The sequence below is a fragment of the Balaenoptera physalus genome (assembly GCF_965194825.1).
Source record: "Balaenoptera physalus genome assembly, chromosome: X".
Classification (NCBI taxonomy): Eukaryota; Metazoa; Chordata; class Mammalia; order Artiodactyla; family Balaenopteridae; genus Balaenoptera; species Balaenoptera physalus.
Window position 1 is genome coordinate 105,173,610 of NC_138903.1, and position 22,997 is coordinate 105,196,606.

The 22,997-nt window shown below is 46.8% G+C and overlaps 1 protein-coding gene and 1 long non-coding RNA gene across 12 annotated transcripts in view; one reads left to right on the forward strand and one right to left on the reverse strand.

Annotated features, from left to right (window-relative positions):
• The window catches only part of LOC309652119, a 424,346-nt gene that overhangs the window by 327,768 nt on the left and 73,581 nt on the right, over window positions 1-22,997 (forward strand). The window lies entirely within an intron of this gene.
• SEPTIN6 (septin 6) overlaps window positions 1-22,997 on the reverse strand; it is a 70,642-nt gene that overhangs the window by 44,812 nt on the left and 2,833 nt on the right. For 8 of the 11 annotated variants that reach the window (XM_082445545.1, XM_082445547.1, XM_082445550.1 and 5 more), the window contains exons 3-4: window positions 11,302-11,416; window positions 3,680-3,875 (exon numbers count right to left, since the gene is read on the reverse strand). In XM_082445545.1, the coding sequence (XP_082301671.1) occupies window positions 3,680-3,875; window positions 11,302-11,416 (311 nt within the window). Of the gene's footprint in view, window positions 1-3,679; window positions 3,876-11,301; window positions 11,417-16,824; window positions 17,022-19,600; window positions 19,676-22,997 lie in introns of those variants that run through there. The other 3 variants (XM_082445543.1, XM_082445552.1, XM_082445544.1) reach the window with 2 other exon arrangements.

Below are 22,997 nucleotides of genomic sequence, written 5' to 3' on the forward strand. Positions count from 1 at the left end.
GCCCAGTAGCTGTCGCACACAGGCTTAGTTGCTCTGTGCCATGTGGTATCTTCCCGGACCAGGGCTCGAATCCCTGTCCCCCGCACTGGCAGGTGGATTCTTAACCACTGCGCCACCAGGGAAGTCCCTCCTTTTGCTATTCTGATGCCTTTACTTCCTTACCTCCCATTCACTCATGGCAATCTAGTTTCTACCCACGATTTCCCTGGAATTATTATTCCTAAGGGTATTAATGACCTTCATGTTGCCAAACTCAATGGATATTTTTCAGTTTTTATCTTCCTGGACACTATTTATCATTCCCTCCCATATGCTACATAATACAACTCTCCCTTGATTCTTCTACCAATAAAAGTCACGATCATAACAATATCATCTGTTCGTTAGTTACCCCGTGCCAGGCACTGTTTAAGCGTTTCCTGTGCCATACACGTGGAGTATGCCTCACCCATAACCCTCTGGGTAGATATCAGTATTATCATCATCCCTACTTTACAGAAAACTGAGGCATAGAGAATTTAAGTGCCTAGTTGTAGTGTAAGCCCTGACAGTTGTAACTTGCATTTTTGTAATGCGAGTGTCTGATTTAAGCTTTGATTTCGGAGGCATCCACTTCAAAAAGGCACCTACTTCAAGGACAGCTATCTCGAATAAACACACTGCCAGCCACAGAAAGATAAGGAACCAGCCCCGTCCACCTCGCCCCCACCCCAAGCTTCCTTGTTTTAAAGATATTGGTGGATTTCTATAACTGACCATTTAGCCATCTGTTTTTTTCTCTCCCCACGTGTTAAATTCCCGCTCTTATGTTTTACATTCACCAATAAAGAGTAAGCCCGCAAAACCACAGGCCGCCTACCCTCGATCCCTATGAAAGCAGAACCCCAGGCCCAGGCGCTCTCTCTCTCTCTTTCTCTACCCTCTACCTCGCTGTGTAGCCCCAGGTGTGACTTGTCCTTTCCAGAACCTGTGAGTAATAAACCCTTTTTTCCCCTTCAAGTTTCCTGATGGTTATTACTGAGGGCATCTTGCAATCATAATAAGAACCACAAGGGCCGGTCCAGCCGCAACATTGGTTATGGATAGGCTGAGACCAGTACAAAACGCTTGTCCAAGATCCCTGAGCTAATAAGTAGTAAGGTGGGATTTGAACCTAGGTCTGTCTGAGACCAAAGCCTAAGTTCCTAAGCACATCCCTTTCCAGCCTGTCCCCTGTCTCCCTCTCGAGTTCCTTTTGCTTCAGCAGCTTTCAAATGGTGCCCTTCTCCAGGATATGGCCTTCGTCACTGCTCTTCTCAGTTTGCCCCTGCACCCTGGGTAAAGCAGGGCCTTCTGATGCTCTCTTTCAGTGCAGCTGCACTGACCTATCTATGTTCTCATGGCCCTGTCAGAATGGAGAAAACATGGCTTTTTATTACAAATCCCTGGAGCTTACTCCACTCCTGTTCCCCAGCCCATTTCCCGGAGGCTTCTCATTTTTACTTATGCGAGTTTGTATTATTTGATATAAGCATGTATCACATTTATAATCAGGAAAAACAGTAAGGATATTAAAAATATAAGAGAAGTAGATTAGCCTCTAAGGGCCTCTATCAGTTTGGCCCTCCCAAACCATCATTATGCAGGCGTTTTCCAATGTTAGATATTTCGACTATATGTTACTGAGAACTGTGAAAAATTTATTGGAGGAGATGCCGAGCAATCTGCAGCTGAGATTAATCACTCATATTGTGACCCAAATATCCCCTTTCCCCAGGGTTTAATTTATTCTCCACCAAACAAGATTAGCACAATAAGCAGGCCTATACAAAGCAGAGGTGTCCTTTGTCTAGAATTTCAAATGGAAAACAGAATTCAGTTCAATTATTAAGGAGCTAAATATATTTATTCATTATAAGGAAATGAGTATGGCTGTTGTTATTTTAAGGGAGAAATAGAAGAATTTGGGATACAGTTCATCTGAGAAGCAAGGGAATCCTCAAAGGATGAGCAGACACTTTGCTCAGAATGATGAATGACCTTTTCTGCGAAGAGAACCTGTGATAACCATGGGACTTTTAGTTAAACGCAGATGGTGCCTGACGCCCTCCCCCTCCCTCAACCCAGCCCTCATCTCGTCCTCATCTGAGCCTCTCACTCCAGCCCTCACTGGCACACCGTTCTCAACCACCCACAGTCTCTCCTCCTACCTCTCTGCTTATTCCAGATCGGTCTCTTTCCAGGATGTCTTTCCCTCCATCTGCTGACTTAACATCCTCAGGTTTTTATCTTTAGCCCAGCGTTCATCTCACTCAGCTCCAATCCCTGGATGATCTTACGTGTGTCTGTGGCTGGAACATATCACCTGTACCTTGATAACCCAAGTCTGTTTCCAGCTCTAACCCTGCATATGCAGCTGACTACCAATAAAGGTCATCTCCTCTCTCGATGGTCTGCAGGCAGCTCAAACTCAACACGTCCTAAACAGAGCTGATTCTTCTTAAACCTGGTTCTCTTATGGTAACTCTTACTGAATGCCGCCACCATCTGTCCACTCTCCAAAGCCAGAAATCCAAGCCTCATTCTAGGTTCTTCTTTTGCCTTCCCAACCCCCAAGTCCTGTTGAGTCTACCTACTCAGTAGTTATCAAATCTGTCTCCTCTTCCCTGTCTCAGCACCTGTTTCACTGCTGGCCTCAATCAAATTGGCCCAACAGTCTCCTAATTGTTCTTCCTGCTCTCCAGCCCATCTCCACACTATCCCAAAGCCCCCTCTTCAAAGGCCAATTCGACTACATCATTCTACTTCATAAAGCTTTTCAGTGGCTCCTTATCTACACATTCTACAACCCCTCCATGATCTGGTCCCTGCTTACCTCTTCAGGCTCATCTCCCCTCACTTTTCCCCCAGCTCACGCCAAGCACCGGCCCAGGGGCACAGCAGGTATCGCGGGGCCCTAGGTTTACATGATTTGAAGGGCCCTCCAAGAAAGATCAAACAACACAATGACTAGAAATTAGTTCCAGGGCTCTGGAGGCACGTGTGCAACTGAGGGCCCTGAAACAAGCTTCACTAGCTTCACAGTAACTCTACCCCTGGTCTAGCCAAACAGAGCAAGCTCAGTCCTCTAGAACATGCCACAGTCTTCCACATCCCTTTGCCTTTGTACAAGCAGCTATCCCTGCCCGGGATGCTGTTCCCAACCTTCCCTTGTCTGTCCAGCAAAATCGTTCACCCTTCAAAGGCCAGCTCAGGGGCACCTCCTCTGTGCAGGCCTCCCTGACCTCGCTGCATGGAGCTGATTGTTCTCTCCTTCACGTTCTCATTGTAGCTTGTCCTTTACCTCTGTGTACCCTGTCCTTTACAGAGCAGGTCACACTCAAAGGAACTTGTTTGTTTAAGACCAGGTTTCCCCGTGAGTCTTTGCCTCAAGGGCAGAGACAAGGTCATTCCTTTTTAGATTGTCAGAGCACAGCAGTACCTGGCTCAATAAATGTCTGCCGAATGGAATAGAAAGACATCCTGCTTTGGGCAAAGCGTGTAGAGCAGAACACTGAAATAGACAGGGACCCTGGGCGGAGGCGGCGCTAGTGAGCTCTCTGCTGCCTGCCTGCATCATCTGAGAGGTCCAGTGGGACCCCAGTGGTGAACTCCTCCCCGTGGCCTCCCACTAGCCTCCCCACCCCACCGCCTCCCTTACCTGTCCTCCTTGTTGATCTGGTCCCCGAAGCCCACTGTGCTAACAATGGTGAGCTTTAGCCCCACGTTGCTTTCTTGAAGGTCATATGTATTGGACCGGAGCTGGACACCCGGCTGTGTGTGGGTGGCTGGCTCCCCCTCGAACTTGGTGTTGAACAGGGTGTCCATGAGGGTGGACTTGCCCAAACCTGTCTCTCCTGAAAAACAAAAGAATGAATTATGATGCATTCACACAATGACCACGCAGCCATTACACATCATGTTTCGGATGCATATTCACTGACATGGGAAAATGTACACAGTAAGACACTAAGTGAAGCGCACACAGAACTACATGGACTATTTGATCTCAGTTAAGTGAAAAACAGTATAAGGAACTGCACCAACATATTAGCAGTGGTCATCTCGGGACAGTGGAACTGGGGTAATTTTTCTCTTAGTCTTCATATTTTTGTGTTATTTGAAAATTGAGTATGCATTGTTTTTATAGTCAGAAAAAGAAACCATGTTAAAGGCAGTGATGGCGAGGTAGAGTTATGCCTAGAAAAAGACTGGAAGGGCATACAATGTACTCTTACCAACGGTCATGTCTGGGTGGTGGGGTTATGTGCGCTTTTCACTTCTTTCTTTATGCTTTTCTCTATTTTCCAAGTTTTCTACAAGGAACGTGTATAGCTTTCATAATAAAAATTTAAGGGCTATTTTCAAGTTTAAAAGAAAGGGACAGCAGTCCCTCATCAAATAAATATCCTCTCCTCTCAGTCCCCACCTCTCCCTGCCAGACCCAGACAGCACCCGGATATGTATCCCAGTGGGGAGACCATTTTTAGCTAATGGAGAGGGAATTTAGCAGGCCACAAATTACTCTTCCCTTTAAATTTCAAACAAGCCAGTCAATTGTTTGTTTAACTAACAGGCTGCGGGATACTAATAAATAAAACCCCTGGAATTTCAAAACCACTGGCTTTCGCACCAGGGCGACGAGTGGGGGAAGGGCTGCGGGAACTGGTGAACGTTTGTGGAGGTTATTCCTGAGAGACGCAGAGGATGTCAAGTCACGGCCAGGAACCAAGGACCGCGCTTTGAAGACCCGGGCTACCCTGCTGTTCTGCTATCATCACCCCTCTTCTCCCTTTCCCTGCTCCCAACCCTTGAGATGTGAGAACTGACACATCTTCCCAGTTGGGAATGGGGGGAGTGGGTTTGCCCTGGGCAAATCCTGGCCTGGCAAGTCCCCTCTTGTGACCAACAGCACATATCTGCACGGCAGTCCAGGGCTAGGGTTAGAGCTGCACAACCAATAACCGTAAATGGTCCATCTCCCCTCCCACCTCTGGGTGTGTCTAGCTTTGCATCTTGCAAACCTCTTTTATCCCCAATAATGAGCTATGAAGGCAGGAGGTGCTTTTAAAAATATCTGTCTATGCTGAGAGCTTTCTGTATGTGGAGAGATCAGTGAGAGAGAGAGAGAAAACAAGGAGAACATTCAACTCAGCCTGGCTACCCGGCCCCCCAGCCCAATTTCATAGCCAGGTCTGACTAATGTGGTTGATTGCCAAGGTGCAGGGAAATGGTTCCTCACACAGATCGTGCTTCCAGCCAGGGTCTGCTATACCTATTAGCAGCAAAGACTCTCCCAGAAGAGGCCCTTTTTTCCCTCCCTAAAGGAACAGGAAGTATTTGGGTCCCCAGAAAAATTTGGTGAGGTGGCGGGGGCCTTTGCCATGGGAGGTGGCAGACTTGGCTAAGCAACGGAATAAATCGCCCCCCTCCCCGCCCAAGGTGCGGGTGCCGCTCCACTGCAAAGGGGCCAGTACCTCTGAGACGGGAACACAGGGCGGCTGCCTTTCCCTAACTCGCCTTCCCTCTGGGCGTTGAAGCTTAAGCTACATTTTCGCCGGTCTTTGTATGTGCCTAATAAATTGTCCGTGTACATCCCCACTTTCAGACCCTCTCTCCTGTTCTGTGAGCTCTCTGCTGAATGCCCCGCAGCTCCTAGATCGTGGCGGGCCCTGACTCCCCAGCACCCAGAGCTGGCTCCCTGACTCCCTGATCCTAAGACTTCTCAGAGAGCAGGGGATGGGCAACTTCTGGTACTCCCCGGGAGCGCCTAGAAAGAGGCTCACACAGAGGCCTCAGGAGCAGTACCACAGAGGGAAGGGCCCACCCTGTTTGCGCAGCTGTAGAAAGGGAGGCCGGGTGGGCCGGGCAGGGCAGGGCAACGGGGAAAATGACCACCCGGATGCCTGCCAGTGCAAAAGGGCTGTGGAAATTAGATGCTCAATGATGAGTGCCTGGAAGAAAAGACCCGCCGGGTGTCTAGGGAACTGTGATAAATGCAACATGAGAAGAGGGCAGAAAATCAAGTGTGCTTGTCCCATTGCTATCGAGTGCTCCCGTTCCAGTTTTCCATCAATGTGGAGCCTGGGGGAGGGGAGGGGTGGGAGCTCTCTCTTGATGGCTGACACAGACCCAGCCTGAGCCTGGGATGTTGTCCTGGGCCCAGTACTGAGGGGGGGAGGGGAGCCACTCTCGGCTCAACTCAGATCAGGTCAGCAGATTCCACACCCCTGCAGGAAGGTGGGGACTTGGCAATTAGATTCCAGCAGGAAACCTGAGGAGTCCCGAGGGGTCAATTTCTCTCTCCTCCTCCCTCCTCAGAGTGTACAGCGGGGTTTCTTAACCCTTTTTAAATCATCTCCACCAGCCCAGAGGATTTCCTCTCACTTGACTTAATGTAGATAGGATCCTGGAAACACCAGGTTTTTAAAAAAGAATTCAACTTAAAACATGGAATATGAAATCTGCTTTTTCAAACTATACTCCCTGGGCTAGTCTGATGTTGACCTCTCTACCCTGAGTTCAAAACCACTGTGACAAAGAAAAGCTTAGCCCTTTTCCTCAGCTGCTGTTAACATTTGCATCCTCTGGTACCTTGTGCAATTAAGTCCTTGCAAGTGATGAAATGCAGAGTCCCAGGCAGGTTATCACTAAATGACTGTGACCTAAGCCTAGCCCTTCCCCTTCTCTGGACTCCAGTCTCTTTTTTCCATAAAATGAGCAGGTTTGAGTAGTAATAATAACAGCTATTGCTTCTGGAGCACTTACTATGTGGGCACCACTGTAAATACCTTACATATATTTCCTCATTTATTCCCTAAAATAAGGCTGTGTATTAGATAATACTACTATTTGTCCTTAATTTACAGATGGATTAACCAAGCCACTTCCTAGCTATGTGAATGTGCCCCTGCTCTTCCGTCTCTCTGCACGTCACATTCCTCATCTATAAAATGTGGAGGAAGAAACTGGCCCAGGGTCACGAAAGTAGTATGTGGCAATGCCAGCATTTGACTGCAGGCAGTCTGACACTGGAGCCCATGCATGTTCTAGTGCGTCCCATAGGTGTGATATGTTATTTCATTCAGTCATTCAACAAATATTTAGAACCTTTAATAGGAGCCAGGCACAGGTTTAGGAGCCGGGGATGCAGCAATGATCAGGAGCTAGTCTCTTCCGGCTCCGAATGTTGGAATAAACCAAGAGAAACGTCTTTGAGTTCAACCGGAAGGTGTCCAAAAGGGAACTCTCCAGGAACTCCTGTTGGCCAAGGGAGCCTATGGATGGGGACGAGGTCCTGCCTGGCTCTGTGACCTTGCCCTCTACTTCCTCCTGATCTTGCAGAGACCTGGCAAACAGTGGTGTGCTGGAGCCGGCTCGCCCGGCTTCCTGCAGCTCTTCCCAAGCCCATGTGCAGTGATGTCATGTTGGCAGCTTAAAACCAGCTATGGTGGGAATAACGACAGCACAAAAATTGGTAAATGCTACAAACCATGGCAACTTTTCTCCTGAGAGTGGGTTGTTTGACGCGGACCAGCACACCACCGCTGGCAGCCTGTCTTAGACAGGTGGACGGCTGCCTCTCCCAGAGACGGAGAGATGAAACCATCGCTCCCTGACCCTGAGAGAATGCTAGCTGCCCTTCCCCTCCTCCTGCACTGAGCCTCAATCCTGCTTCTCTTGTATGTTTTTTTTTCCAAGTTCAACAGAGCCCAGTTGAGCCTGGAATCCTGAGCAGTTTCAAAGTAAATATTATCATTATGACCCTTTGTGCTCGTCACAGGCATTCTCTGTTGCTGGCACATTCGGAGGGCTGAGTCTCTTTGGGGCTCTTTCCCAGCAGAACGTTTGCACTGCTGACTCTAGTGGTTCCTCCAACGCCTCCTGTACTATATCTAGAATCCTGGGATCCTAGTGATTTCCAAAGCTAAGCTAGTAGAGTGGGAGTGGGCTAGTAGATTTTTTAGAACGGGAGGGGGACCTCAGCCCACTCGGTAATTACTGTCAACCACAGCGTCTGTTGGAGAGGAGCCATAATATGCTCACACCCATGTGCCTGGCCCTCTAAAAATAATGATCGTAGGTGTCATCATAGTGCCCTTATGTATAACTTATGCTCTTGATTCATAAAAATTCCCCCTCTCAATCCCAGCATGCACATGCACACTTGTGCACGGAGGGTACTCACTCCACTAGGCTGGGGCCTCTGATCAGCAGCCCAGCACAATAAACAATACTGTGATAAAAATATTCTAGATCTCTGTTAATAACCAAAGCCAGTGTTACCATAATTTTACACTTAAAATGCCCTATCAGAAAAGAAAAGAAAATCCTTTGGGGAAACATATTCTATGCCCAAACAGAACCGTTTTATAATCATCATTAAGGGAGTAAAGCTGACCGTTATGCACAGGCAGTAGGCATGAAAGTATGGTCACTGAAGGTCCTGCGAGAGAAACGATCACCTTCAGCAGCCAAGCTATGGATCCTTCGCCACGTCGGTGACGCTACCCAGCCCCACGGCTGGGCTGAGATTGCAGCCTTAGAGCCACCGTAAGCCGTCTGTGACTTTGGCCCAAATTGTGGGTTCTCAGAGCAATGACAGGCTTGTGAGCCCAGCCAGAGAGGGGGATGCATGAGTTGCAGGCTTTTTTGGATCAGGGATGGGGAATGCAGTTAACCCAGTCTGGGTGGGTGCATCCAAGGGGTGCACCTGCACGGCTAAGAGGGGAGCTATTAGGGCAGCCATTTCCTGAAACTTCATAAGTAGAGACAGAGAGAGAGGAGGTGACTCCTTGGGTGTGAGGGTCTCCTTTCTACCCTTCCCCTCTTGGAGGGTCTGTCCTGGGCAGTTGAGTGATTCCATGCCCGCAGGTGCCCAGTGAAGCAGTTGCATATGTACGATGCCTGGGTGGGTAGGGGTTACTGTTTCTCCCACTTGGGACTTCCCTGGTGGTGCAGTGGTTAAGAATCCGCCTGCCAGTGCAGGGGACACGGGTTCCACCCCTGTTCCGGGAAGATTCCACATGCCACGGAGCAACTAAGCCCGGGCGCCACAGCTACAGAGCCTGTGAGCCACAGCTACTGAGCCTGCGAGCCGCCAACTACTGAAGCCTGCACGCCTAGAGCCCGTGCTCCGCACAGCAAGAGAAGCCATCGCAATGAGAAGCCTGCGCACTGTGATGAAGAGTAGCTCCCACTCACTGCAACTAGAGAAAGCCCGCGCGCAGCAGCGAAGACCCAACGCAGCCAAAAATAAAAATAATAAATAAATAAATAAATAAATATTTCTCCTGCTCACTTTGCCTTGAGCTTGGCTGCCTCTTCCTCCGGGCCCTAGGGGAGCCTGTGGTCCACATGTCCAATTACCCTACGCTGCCGCCCTCAGAGAGCCATTCTGACCTATGCGGCCTCCCTCCTAAAGCTTTACTAGCCCACCCAATTGCACTTGGTGTGAGAGGCTGATGAGGGTGGGCCTGTCACTTCACTTCTCATCCCCTCAACTTCAGTGCAGGTCACCCGGAGCTCTGGGAGGAATGCCAAGGGACTCCAATATGTTTGTGTGGAAGTTTTTCAGTAATCAAATGTTATGTGAAATAAGCTGGCCATCAGCCAAAGATGGGAGAGATCTGGCAGTGCTAATATTGGATGTGATGGCATTTGATCTTGATGTCGATCACCATGACTGCTGTTTATTTTGTATCCCTCTCCTAATAGCACCTCATCGTAACCATGGGTAGACTTTTGGCATTTGAAGAATTAACAGCCTAGATCTGGACTCTCAGGCCCATGATATGTAAATCTGTGAAGCACATATTTTCATCTCATAGGTTCCAAAGCTGGTGCATGAGAGTGAGTCATTTCACTAGTGAGTGAGCCTAGCTGACTGCCTGTCAACCATACTTAGAAGTGGCTTTGTTTTCTCTACTTGTCCTTGAGCGTGTAGCTAATTCTCCGACAGAAAATGATCTGAGGAGTGCCAGGGAGGGAGAAGAAAAAACAAAGAGTCCAAGAAAATGAATGACCTTAGTTACAAAACAGAACTTTAGACTACATTAGAGAGTAGAATACCCAATTCAGTAGTGGTTCACACCCTCAGTATGAATGAATTCCCCGTATGCTCTATACAAAAATAGGAAAAGGCAATTAGCAAAAGTGTTTTCAGTGTTCCAACCAGCATGAAAACTGCCATTATTATGGTATTTATAGAATCATTAAGGTTTGGAGGTACGTCACTAAAAACATGCAGGTATGCCTTACCGCACTGTATAGTGAAAATTATACACTGTGATCATGTTTGCAAATTTGGGATTATTTAAGGTCTAAGGACAGATTCTCAAAGAATGTCAAGGAACTGCTTGCTGTTCCTGAGATTTGTTTGGTTGGTGCTTGACAGTTTCCAAAGTGCTTCTGCATTCTCAAGAGATGTCTCTGGCAGCGGTTACCGAAGCAGTGGGAGGGACAAAGGGTCAGGCAGACCTGGGTCCTTGTCATGGCTCTGCCACTTATTCTGTGTTGCCTCAGCTAAGTCCCTTATCCCCCCGAGTTTCTTGGTCTCCGTCTGTTCCATGAGGATATGAATGCCACTTGGTCTGTTCACTTCCCAGAGTCCTAGTAAGGACCCAAATTGTTAACACGGGAAAGGGTTTGAGAAATGTAGTGAGTGGTTCCTGCGGGGATAATTCATGCATTCATTTCACATACATTATTGAACTCTCTTTGTGCTGTAATTAGCACAGTAGAGGTGACTAAGACATGGTTCCCACACTTGAGACTAAAGGTCCAGGCACAGATACACTTAAAGGGAATAAAAAGAACTTGGCACACAGCTGTGTGGTCCCTGCACAGAGCTCAAACTGTACCAAGCACAGCAGGGCTGCAGAGGAAACAGACAGACCCAACCCACTGCCCACAGCTGGTAAGCAGGCATCTTTTCACAGCCATTACCTCCCTCCCAATTCTGCCCTGGCTCCTATTTTCTGCAGTCAGAACAAACCTGATAAGAGTAGTTGAGCCAGACAGCTCCCTTACAGAGTTTCCACTGGGTGTCACACAGCTCAGCTCCCCCCAAGGTATGGCCCCGCATTCTGGTCTGGGCAGGGAAAAATATAACTACAGCCAGCAGCTCACCAAAACAAGCAGAGGGATAAAAGAAGAGGGGCAGAAACACTCCTGCAAATAGATCAGAATGACACACTATTGAACCTAACGACCTGCAGAGCCACACCCAGCCATTAAGGATCCATATTCTGTAATAGAATTTCCTGCTATGGAAATACTCACCCACGCACAGGATGTTGAAGCAGAAGCCCTGGCTGACTGACTTATTCACCAGCTGGTCGGGCAAGCTGTCAAACCCCACATGTCCAGCCAGGGGGAGAGTTCGGCAACCTTCACCCTAATTTGGAAGGGGAGGGAGGGGAGAAAATGAAAATGTGCTTAAAAGCAACCTGGGGGGCTTCCCTGGTGGCGCAGTGGTTGAGAATCTGCCTGCCAATGCAGGGGACACGGGTTCAAGCCCTGGTCTGGGAAGATCCCACATGCCACGGAGCGACTAGGCCCGTGAGCCACAGTTGCTGAGCCTGCGCGTCTGGAGCCTGTGCTCCGTCCGCAACAAGAGAGGCCACGATAGTGAGAGGCCCGCGCACCGCGATGAAGAGTGGCCCCCACTTGCCGCAACTAGAGAAAGCCCTCGCACAGAAACGAAGACCCAACACAGTCATAAATAAATAAATAAAATTTAAAAAAAAAAAGCAATGCCTAGATTATTTGCATCTAAAAAATGAATCTCTTCAATGTATCTTTCTGCTTATTTAAAAAAAAAAAAAAAAAAAAAAAAGCAACCTGGGTCTCACTTCCCCGTCCAAATGCTCTCTGTGCTAGGAATTAACACCCACTGGGGCCCATCTCCCCTTAGCTAGTCTCTGATCCAAAGCCAAATGACCCATTCGCTTAGAAATCATGGATTCTTGGGTACAGTCACCCTTGAGGCTCCATAATGAACGTCACATAGTTCCAGACAGAGCAAACTACAGAGGGGGCTTGTAAGGGGTGGGAGGGCAGGGGGTCAGGGGGTGAGAAGGTTCCCAGTCTTGGGTTAATTCTCCTCACAGAGACTCAGTTTCCTTTCACGTCTGTCAAATGAGATAATATTACCTTACAGATGATTGGGAGACTCAAATATGCCAACACATGTAACGAGCTTAGTCCAATGCCTGGAATACGTATAAGTATTCAGTAAATATGACAAAGGGACTTCAAAAAGCAATTTCTCTTCTCGGGACTTCCCTGGTGGTCCAGTGGGTAAGACTCCTCACTCCCAGTGCAGGGGGCCCAGGTTCGATCCCTGGTCTGGGAACTAGATCCCGCACGCATGCTGCAACTAAAGATCCCTCATGCCCGTGACTGTCATCTGGCAAGATTGTTACCCTCACACATTTCACCCCACACCCTCCAGTGGAGTATTCTCAACAGACAACCATATGCCATCATTCAGTCCTGGTTTGTATATTCTGGGCCCCAGAGGGGTTCCTGAAGACAGCTGGGTTTCATGAGTGGCCTGCATCACTCAGGGCTATATTCACCCCCTTTTGCTTTTCCTCACCCTTTTCTCCACCTTTTTATCAAAGCAATCAAAAAAAGATCTAAGGGGCTTCCCTGGTGGCGCGGTGGTTAAGAATCTGCCTGCCAATGCAGGGGACATGGGTTCGATCCCTGGTCCGGGAAAGATCCCACATGCCGCGGAGCAACTAAGCCCGTGCGCCACAACTACTGAGCCTGAGCTCTAGAGCCCGCGAGCCACAACTACTGAAGCTCGCGCGCCTAGAGCCCTTGCTCCGCAACAAGAGAAGCCACCGCAACGAGAAGCCCGCGCACCGCAACGAAGAGTAGCCCCCGCTCGCCACAGCTAGAGAAAGCCCGCGCGCAGCAACAAAGACCCAACACAGCCAAAAATTAATTAATTAATTAATTTTTTTAAAAAAAGATGTAAGTTTCCCACTGTTCATTCTTGGTCCTCAAGACTGCAGGGGAGACAGAAACCTAAGAGCCAGTATGCTTTCTTGATGGAGCCTCCTACTTAGCAGGCATCGGAAATTGGGAGGGACTCAGAGTTGAGGTTTCCTGAGCCATATATTATCACCCCCGGCTGCCTCTTCCTGTGTCCAAATTCAGCACCATGAAACTTCAAGTGCTCCAGGGCGTCTGGTCCAAGTGCCAAAAGATGAGGAAAGGGAATTTTCAAACTGAAGACAGTGAAGGGCAGTGCGGAGAACTCCACATCTTATTCTTAAAGATTTATTTCATTGTCAAGCCTCACCCAAGCACCTCCCACGTGCCCACAGTTATCTCCCACCTAGCCCAGTGCTGTGAGAGCCCTAAATAGCAGAAGAAAGAGTATGGCCTTTATTCCCTAGGCAATGGGGTTTGAAAGGGGCATTTTGAGTGTTTTGAGCAGGGAGGGCCATGACACAAGTAGTCTTTTCAAAAGATCATTCCAGCTGCAGGGCTGCAGGGCGCTTGATCGATGGGAGGAGAGAGGGAGCAGGGGCAGGAAGACATATTAGGAGAGGACTGCAATAACGCTGAACTGGCAGAGTGACAGCCAGGCACTGTGACGATAAATGCTGCTTGAAGTGAACTGATCTGACTTGGGACTCAGGAGGGAGGAACAAATTTGAGAGCCGTCCTAAAGAAAGGATGAGACTCGGTGAATGATGGGGCAGAGAGAGTGCGGGAGCAATCAAAGCTATAAGGCTGCAAGGTCCTACGCCTGGGAGATTGCATTGATGGCACCAAGGGCAGAAAGAGGGAAGCCAGGAAAGGGTGCTTTAGTGGAAAAGTCGAAGATTCTAGTTTTAAATAGCCATTATTTTAAAATTACATTTATCAGGTTTTTTATAAGAGTAATCCATGTTCGCTGTAGAAATTTTAAAACATATGGAAAATTATAAAGAAGAAAATAAAAATCACCCATAATATCACTCTCCAGAGATAATCACTATTAGTATTTACATGTATTTCCCTACAGTCTATATATAATACTTTTTTTTCTTTTTTCTTTTTTTTTTTTTTTTTTACAAAATAGGGATAATCCTGTATATTCCTTTTCATCACCTGGCTTAATAACCTGACACTTAACATAGTACGGATGTTCTCTTGAGTAATTAAGTATACTTCTAAAACATTACTTTTTTGGCCACATAGCATTCTATTGTAGGAATTTACCACATTTTCTCAACCAGTGAAATGTCTTCCACTACTAGACATTTAGCACGTTTCCAAGTTTTCAACATTGTAAGTAATAATTCTTGTTCTTACAGGTTTGCATAGTCTCTGATTATTTCCTTAAGCTAAATTCCTAGAATTAAAGCCTGCTGGGTCCAAGGCCACACACATTGTAAAGACTTTGGTACACACTGAGAAATCATTCAACAGAGAATATTACAAATGTCTATTTCTAACGCCAGTATGCGAGACTGTCTGTTTACACATACTTAGACCAGCACTGAGTTTGAGGCTTTTTAACCATTGTGAATTGAATCATTGCAAAATGGCATCACGTAACTTCATTTGCATTTTATTAGTGAGAGTGAACTTTTTTTATTGTTCAACTATATATGTGTATTGTGTCTATGTATATGTGAGTTGCCTATTCACGTCTTTGTCCATTTTCTTAAAATGGGTGCTTGTCTTTCTCTTCTGGATTTGTAAAAGCATTTTCTGTATTAAAGAAAACAAGATAGTTTTGATTTTATGGTGACACATCTACCCACTAAGTACTTAGCAATATGGGATTGTAGGCTCAGGGAGAATTCAGGACTGAGATATAAAGTTAGCAGTGAGAGGTATGAAACTGGATGTGTTCTTCAAGAGACAGTACAGGGAGAAAAAAACTAAGGACTGAATATAAGCAATGCCCACAAGTAAGGAATGGGAAGATGAAGAGAATTCTTCCAAGGGGCGGGAGGATGATCAGAAAAGTAAGAGATGACCCAATAGTTTTCTATCACCAGAGGCCAAGATTGAAGTCAGGAAGGATTACAGAGAAACGACCATTGGTCTGGATTTGGTAAAGTCCACTGGTAACTTTTAGAATCCTTTTTTCTTCTGTATCTTTTTACCCGGTGTCCAATACACCTAAGTTAACTGGAAGGTTTGGGGACTATGGAACATGGAATCTGGGTAATGTGTCTTTCTTGCCAATCAAGATTTAAGCAGCAAACTGTATGTCTCAATCCTTGTAGTTGAGAAAGCTTCGAAAATGAATTTGTATATGCAGTTCCTGCTTTAGGAAATCCTGCCTAGCGAGCACCATTCACTCCTGCTTTGATGAATCTTAGATGTCAAGGTCACCGTTATGAATATCAGTCCTCATTGTTCAGAGGTAAATACGTAACGGTGAAAAGGACAGGACATTGGGCTGAATGGACACTGACCCCAGGACAGCCCCTGGAAGTTTCTTCCCTCTTCCCTCTCTAAACCTCTGATAGCTTAGCTCTTTCCTCTTTCTCCTTAACGTGGCCTGATTAATTGAGGACCTGACTGCTTTGATTGCAGTTAATTGAATGTTCCCTGGATTACAAAGTGCACAAAAGGAGATGGAACTGGCAACTTGGCCCAGGACGTCTGACACTAAAATCTTAAGTTACCATCTTGAGTAGCAGGTGGCGCCACGTTTGACGCTTTGAACTGAGAGGCTAGAAAGGCCACAGCCACCAAAATGTTAAATGGCCCATCTCCCGTGACCTGCAACCTCCCCTCGGGATCTACTCTAGAGAGACTCACATGCCTGTACAAAGGTCCATGTACAGTACAAGGAAACTCATTACAGAATTATTTATAATACTGAAAACCTAGAAAAAAAAAACTAAATGTCCGACAATGGGAAAAATATTGGGTTGGCCAAAAAGTTCGTTCGGGTGTTTCATAGGTTGTGACAGAAAAACCAAACAGTTAACTAAATTATGGTACGTGCATATGCTGGAATATTCCACAGCCATTAAGAAGAATGTAGTAGGTCTAGAAACAGAGTCACAGATGTAGAAAACAAACTCATGGTTACCAGGGGGTAAGGGCGGGGAGGGATATATTGGGAGACTGGGATGGACATATACACACTACTATATATAAAACAGTTAACTAGTAAGGCCCTACTGTATAGCACAGGGAACTCTACTCAATACTCTGTAATGGCCTATATAGGAAAATAATCTAAAAGAGAATGGATATATGCGTATGTATAACTGATTCACTTTGCTGTACACCTGAAACTAACACAACATTGTAAATCAACTATACTCCAATAATTAAAAAAAAAAGAATGCAGTAGGTCTATAGGTACTCATCAGAATATCTCCAAGACATATTATAATATAGAAAAAAAAGCTGTAGAACAATAAGCACAGTATGAGGCCATATATGCAAAAAAAACCCTCCATGTGTATGTGCACTTAAATGTATGTGAGAGAAAGGGGACTAAAAAGCCACCCACCACACCTAGAACTCAGGGTACCTCAGGGGAGGGGACTGGAACTAGGGGCTTACTCAGGGGGTAGTCAGTGTGCTTCTGCATTGTTTGATTCTTTTACAGCATGAATGTATTCACACATTACCTGTGTAATTTAAAAAACATTTTTAATACACGAAAAGAGAGTTCTGGCTCAGCTTTGCAGCAGGGGTAATTCGGCTGCAGAGTGTGAGAGGAGCTAAAAGGAAGGCAAAAATGAAAGCGTGCTCCTGAGAACTGGGAGAGGCCCCACTCCCCTCCCCAATTACATTTCCTGTTTTCTCCTCATCTGCAGTCACCTGCGGTCTTGAAATACATTATACCACATTTCATATCACAGGCAGAAACAACGCTCTCTTTCTCTTCCGCCTCCTCCCCCGAGGACACACCAATTGCGCGTTTTAATTGAATAGTCGGAGGTTGTGTTATGAAGAACGAGTGAGGGCAGTTCCAGCTGTGCATCGTTCTCCCCTTGCTGTGATTCTGAAAATAAAGGGTCCCATAAGCACCCAAGTGGGTAACCCCCGCCCCCCTCCCCACCTTCCAACCTTTATGGCATAGGACGCAAGCCATGTAAGAAGCCTCCGGAAACTGAGGGCGCATCTGTGTCGATGGAGAATTTCTGGCCTCCATTTAAAACTGGGGTGGAAAAAAAAACTGGGGTGGTCAAGTTAGTAGCTGTCATTCTGAAGGACAAGACCAAAACAAAAAGTTTGGAACCCATGGCCAAAGACTGGGCTTGTCCCCAACTTTCTCCTCTGGCCTTGGCACAAAGATGCTAGGAAAGGACAGAAACACTGAAATAGGATTCTCTCCGGCAGCCCCATGTGTCACTTACTGGTGGGCCTGATCTTTCACACCTTCCCTTCCTCTATCTCCCTCCCCAGCTCTGAATATCAATCTCTGAGAGACCCTGCAAATCTTCAGGACGCTCAAACTCAATGAATAGTTCAATGATGCATGATGGAATATTAAACGGCTGATAAAAATATATTCTAAGAATACCTAATGGCATAGGAAAATGATTACCAAATACTGTTAGATAAAAAACAAAAATAAAAACAATACCCTGTGTATACAGGATCATCCCAATCATGAGGAAAAAAAGTATGTATGCATTTTTAAAAGCTTGGAAGAATATATACCAAAATGGTGAGAATGGTTGCTTTTGGCTTGGAGGGGCTGTAGGAGCTGCTGCTTTTCTGTTTTCCAAATTTTCTATAGTAGGCATATTTTACTTTTATAATCAGAATTAAAATATTATTTTTTTAAGATTCTATGATGATACTTTCCTAGGCAGGAAAGTGGCCTCAGATATTTTAGCAAAATCTTTAGTTACAGCCAAAAAGTTGCTTTATGTACAGATAACCAGAAAATTTGGTGAAGTATTCAGCTTTCCGGCAGTTTTATTGTATATAAAACATTTATTTTACCAATAATACCATAAAACCTTATTATTCTTCTTATTTTAACATATTTATATACAATATAACATTATTATACAGTATGCCTTATTCTTATAAAGATTCATGCGAACCAGGAGTCAAACTCAAATCACATACCCTGAAACATATAGCAAAAAGTCTTGCTGAAACAATCAGGTGGATGATAGCCCTATCTGCTACCTCCAGTGTTACCAAGGGAGTGAGTGCCACTTATTATCCCGTATTATCAGCTATAAGAACCACAAAAGCACTGCTAAGTTCCCAGAGGTTAAAACAACAACAACTCCAATATGCCTAACACATCAAACGTCAGGATTTCCCTGGCTCCGATTAAGCTGAGCTGAGAGGAAACTGACAGTAGTAGTGATGCCCTGAACTGGGAGAGAGAAATCTGGGGGCCTTTCCGAGGAGAAATAAAACCTGCGAAAGCTAGCAGCACCCCTTAGGGGCCCCAGTGCCTTTCAGTGGGGGAGCAGCTTAGGGGATCCTGACGAAGCACAAAGGAAACCATCCTCACCATACAGGGAGAAGGCCCAGTTTTGGCAAATCCAATAGATGGAACTCTGGATTTTAATACACCAGATCAATTCCAGAGTGGCTTTTCATTCTATAAAAGGATTCACAGCAGGATTCTATTAAATAGCCAGCTCTCCTAGTGCATGTAAAAGGGGATTCAATAGACAAAAATTCAGCTGTCATGTACCTTTATAGGAAGTCAATAGCTATATACACCTACACGGATGGACAGACAATATGTGAAGGGTTGTTTGTTTCTATTCCAGTTCCAGAGACCCTGCTGAGCTAAAAGCACAGACTTGCTTTCTCTACAGCTGTCTCCCCACCCAGCTCAAGGAGTCAAAGCAGGGAAGGGGTGGAGTTAAATTCCGCCACCTCGATCGGAAGCAGAAGCAGAAGCAGAAGCAGGCAAGGACCTGAAAGAAATTAGGCTGGAGGAAACACAAGAAGCGTACAATGTCAGAGCTGGAAACACCCTTAAAGATCACTTAATCCAACACGTGCATTTGACAAAAAGGGAAACAGAGACTCAGAGGCGGGAAGTGACTTGTCCCGAGTCACAGAGTGATTTAGTGGCAGAGAGTGGTGCTGGGACCCAGGGCCCTGTCAAGCAGACCGCCGCTCTCAAATGGAAAAGCTGACTCAAGTGGCACATAGATTTCTTTCTGCTGCTAGAATTCTGGGACATTGGGCTTGTGGCTAATGCCAGTCGGGAGGAGAAGGGTCATGGAGAATGATCCAGAAGCCCGTGGGCTCGCCAAGGCGCCTCTGGCCCACAGAAGGCAACTGAGGCGGTGGAGGCCAGGAGACGCTGGTGCCCCTCTTCTACATCTTCTCTTCCACCTCTAGCTCCCATTTCCCTCAGTGCTGACTCAAGCCTGAGCCTCAGCCTGGCCTCTGCTCAAGAGCCCCAGGGCTACCGAACCCAACCAGCCAGATTCTAGGTAAAATATCTCCACCTCAGCCAGGGGTGACCCTTGCCCAGGGTGGGTCAACTTTCCCACAAAAGCCTGACAGATCCCCTTCAAATCAGGCCATTTAGAGTTTCCTAGGTGTTCTGGCCATTGTTACCTCCAATCTGTTAAAAAGAGGGGAAAAAAAAAGGTTTACTCACAGGCCTCTGGATGAATGCCCAGCTGTCCTCTGGGGAGCCTGAATTTGCCTCTGCCTCCATCTGGTCTCATTTAAAGGGGATCTGAAAAAACCCAGTTCCTGCCTCAGCGCCAGTGCTCAGAGCTGGGGGCCTCTGCTGCGAAAGGAAACTGAACACGACCTCACACCTCATCAGGGCCGTGAAGGCAGAGCTCTGCTCCTGCGACCCAGAGAGGGCCCTGGCAGGAGAAACCTGAGCCCTGGGTCCTGTCCCCGAGAAGGCTCGCGAATCTTTTGGCCAGTCACCTTTAAGTGAGTGGAAGGGATGACCCCACTGCAGGGCCAGCGGAGGGCGTGCTGCATAATTCAGCAGATGGCTGCCTCTAATGAGAAGACACTGCAGAAGCGGGAACGTTATCTCCCCCTCCCGAGCATGTGGTCCTTCCTCTGTGCAGGCAGCAGAAGCCTCCTCCTGCCAAACCGAGGAGGAAGGGTCTGTGTTTCAAATTTATTCTGCGCGCCTCCTCCAGTTGTTACTTAAAATAATCCATCATTACGTGGCTGGTGGCTCCAAGATTTTTATTTAAAGCAGTATGGGAAAGAAAGAAAGGAAGGAAGGAAGAAAGGAAAGGAGGGAGGGAGGGGAGGGGAGGGAGGGAAGGAAGGAAGGAAGGAAAGAAGGAAGGAAGGGAGGGAGGGAGGGGGAGGGGAGGGAGGGGAGGGGAAGGAAGGGAGGGAGGGAGGGAGGGGAGGGGAGGGAGGGAAGGAAGGAAGGAAGAAAAGAAGGAAGGAAGGGAGGGAGGGGGAGGGGAGGGAGGGGAGGGGAGAGGAAGGAAGGAAGGGAGGGAGGGAGGGAAGGAGGGAGGGAGGGGAGGGGAGGGGAGGAAGGGAAGGAAGGAAGGAAGAAAGCCCACACATAGCCATGACTGTGCTATCTGGGGTTTAAGCTGAGAATCCTTTTTAACATGAGAGAGTCTTCAAAGCACTCAAGTATACTCTTCTCGACCTCCATGAGTATACTGAGGTGGGGGTGGGGGGGTGGCAGTGAAAAGAGGGGGAAGAGGGGACATGGCAGGATTTTTATTTCTTGGAAACATGATGAAAAGGCCAGAGTTTTTTTTTTATAAAAACGAATCTGTGTCATCTGGAAGGTGTTTCATTGCTTCATCCACTGACCAGCAATAACACTTTGGACTAAGTCATTTGGTCTCCCTGAACCCATAAAATGAAAAGAACAGTAATACTCATCCAGGAAGCTGCTGGGGAAAATGAAATCATACAGATGGAAGCATTTTGAGATCGTTGAAAGAGACATGTTACACTTATCTACGGTATTCTTTTTCTTTCTTTTCTTTTCTCTGTCTCTTTCTTTCTGGAATGTGGTTTTAACATAAACGCAACTGAAAGCGCTCCTCAGTTGTTCATGCTAATATGAAACCAAGGCTCTGATAATCCAGAAACCCAGGCAAGTCCAGAAATCAGCCCTATTTAGTTCTGGAATACCTTTATCCAGGGGACTTATCTTTCTAATTAGTTTTGCTCAGGCTAATGCAACGGGTTCGCTCCCTTACAGCCCAAAAAGGAAGGGGCCGTGCGGGGTAACAAAGCCAGCAATTAATAGAAAATTTACAGCAGAGACTCTACAAAGTAAATGCTGTGCACATGACTGCAGATCAAAATCTCATTATACTATACAGACAAATCGCTCGGCTGTAATGCAGTTTTGTAATAAGAATGCTGTGAACACTCACATTTCCAGGTTTTAGGATATGAAGAGGAAACGGGGATTATACCGGCCTCTCATGTGGAAGCTCTGAGAGGGCTGTCGTGTGTGCCGTGGCCACCACTATATCCCCAACACCTGGCACAGGGCCTGGCAGAGTCGGTGCCCAATAAACACATGTTGAAGGAATGAATGAAAATAAAAGTGCGTGAATTAACAAATGAAATGTTCCCAGCCTGGGAGCAGAAGTGAGATCTCACCCATCTTCACACCTACACTTTTCCTAGTTAAAGCCCTCAGCAAGCCTTTCCTGTCACCCACCGCCCCCGCCCACTGCTGGATCAGGTCCCCTCGTAATGAATTATCCTAGCGGGCAGTAGCTCTCCTCTGCAGCACATCACAAAGATAATTATAGTTATTTGTGTCTGCCTCCACTACTAGACTGTAAACTCCCTGAGGGCAGGGGCCATGTGCATTTGTGGGGAGGAGGGCGGACACTGTAATTTCCCTCCAACTTTTAATTTTGAAAAGTCTCAAAACACACAGAAAAGTTGGAAAATAGTACAATGATCATTCATATACCCTCGACCTAGATTCAAGAATTTTTAATATTTGGGGCCATGCAAATTTTCTTCAGTGCTGTATTCGCAGTAGAGGTATGGGTGAATATTGGGGTTTTCCTCTCCCTGCTTGGGGTATAATATGACTTTTAGTGCGAGGTGGTGGAGATGGCTGAGGCAGGGCACTTCGATGGGAATCAAGGTTAAGTGTCATTTGATAGCAAGACCAGAGTACAGCCACCTGTAGGCGGTTGCCCTGGGACAGTTGCCCCAGGCCCACCACAGCTAGGGCAGTGTTAGGCCCTGCAAGCTCTTTCTTTAGGGAGAAAGACCATTACCTGGCTGCACCGTGCCTTGCCAGGTTACCTTGGACAAGTCATGGAACGTCTCAGAGTATATATTAATAGCAGCCCAAGCCACCTCACAGGCAGGGGTTGGGGATGGAAACATCCCAAGAATCTTCTATAGTTCTCTAATTATTTCACCGTGTCCACAATTTGTCTCTCCAACTAGACTGCAATAAGCGTAAAAGCCAGGAACTATGTCTACTACTTTTTTCTGGTATAGTTGACCAGAGCTAGCCATAGTGCTGGACACTTAGCAGTCAATCAAATAAACACTTGTGGACATGATTAAGAAACAGTTTTGTCATACAGAATCTTTGTGGTGTTCATTCAGATGGGATGGGATTGTATTATGTACACAAAAGCTGAACTTCCAAGTTGCATGCATGCCCAAATAAGGATCCTATCCAGCAACTCTAAGGTCTGTTTTTGTCACTAATGATGTTACCTTACAAGCCAGAGTGACCCTCAACTGACTCTGGAAAGGACAGCCCATCCCTCACACACACACCAGAGCACTACTTGCAGGGCACCATGTCCCAGAGCTCATTAAAAAGAACTCCTAAGCCAGGCACACTTAGGTTTAGTCTCCAGTCTTCTTTACCCAAACCCTGGATACTCATTCCCAGGAAGAAACAATCAGCAGCCAGACGTCCAAAGGCCTCCGGAGTTAATTCCATCTTCCCCTGGTGAATTACAACTTCTTGCAGACACAAAGGCAGGCAGAGAGACAAATGACACATAAACAAGAGCTTCACTGGCTGGGGGAGGGGGGCATGGAGAGTGACGTCA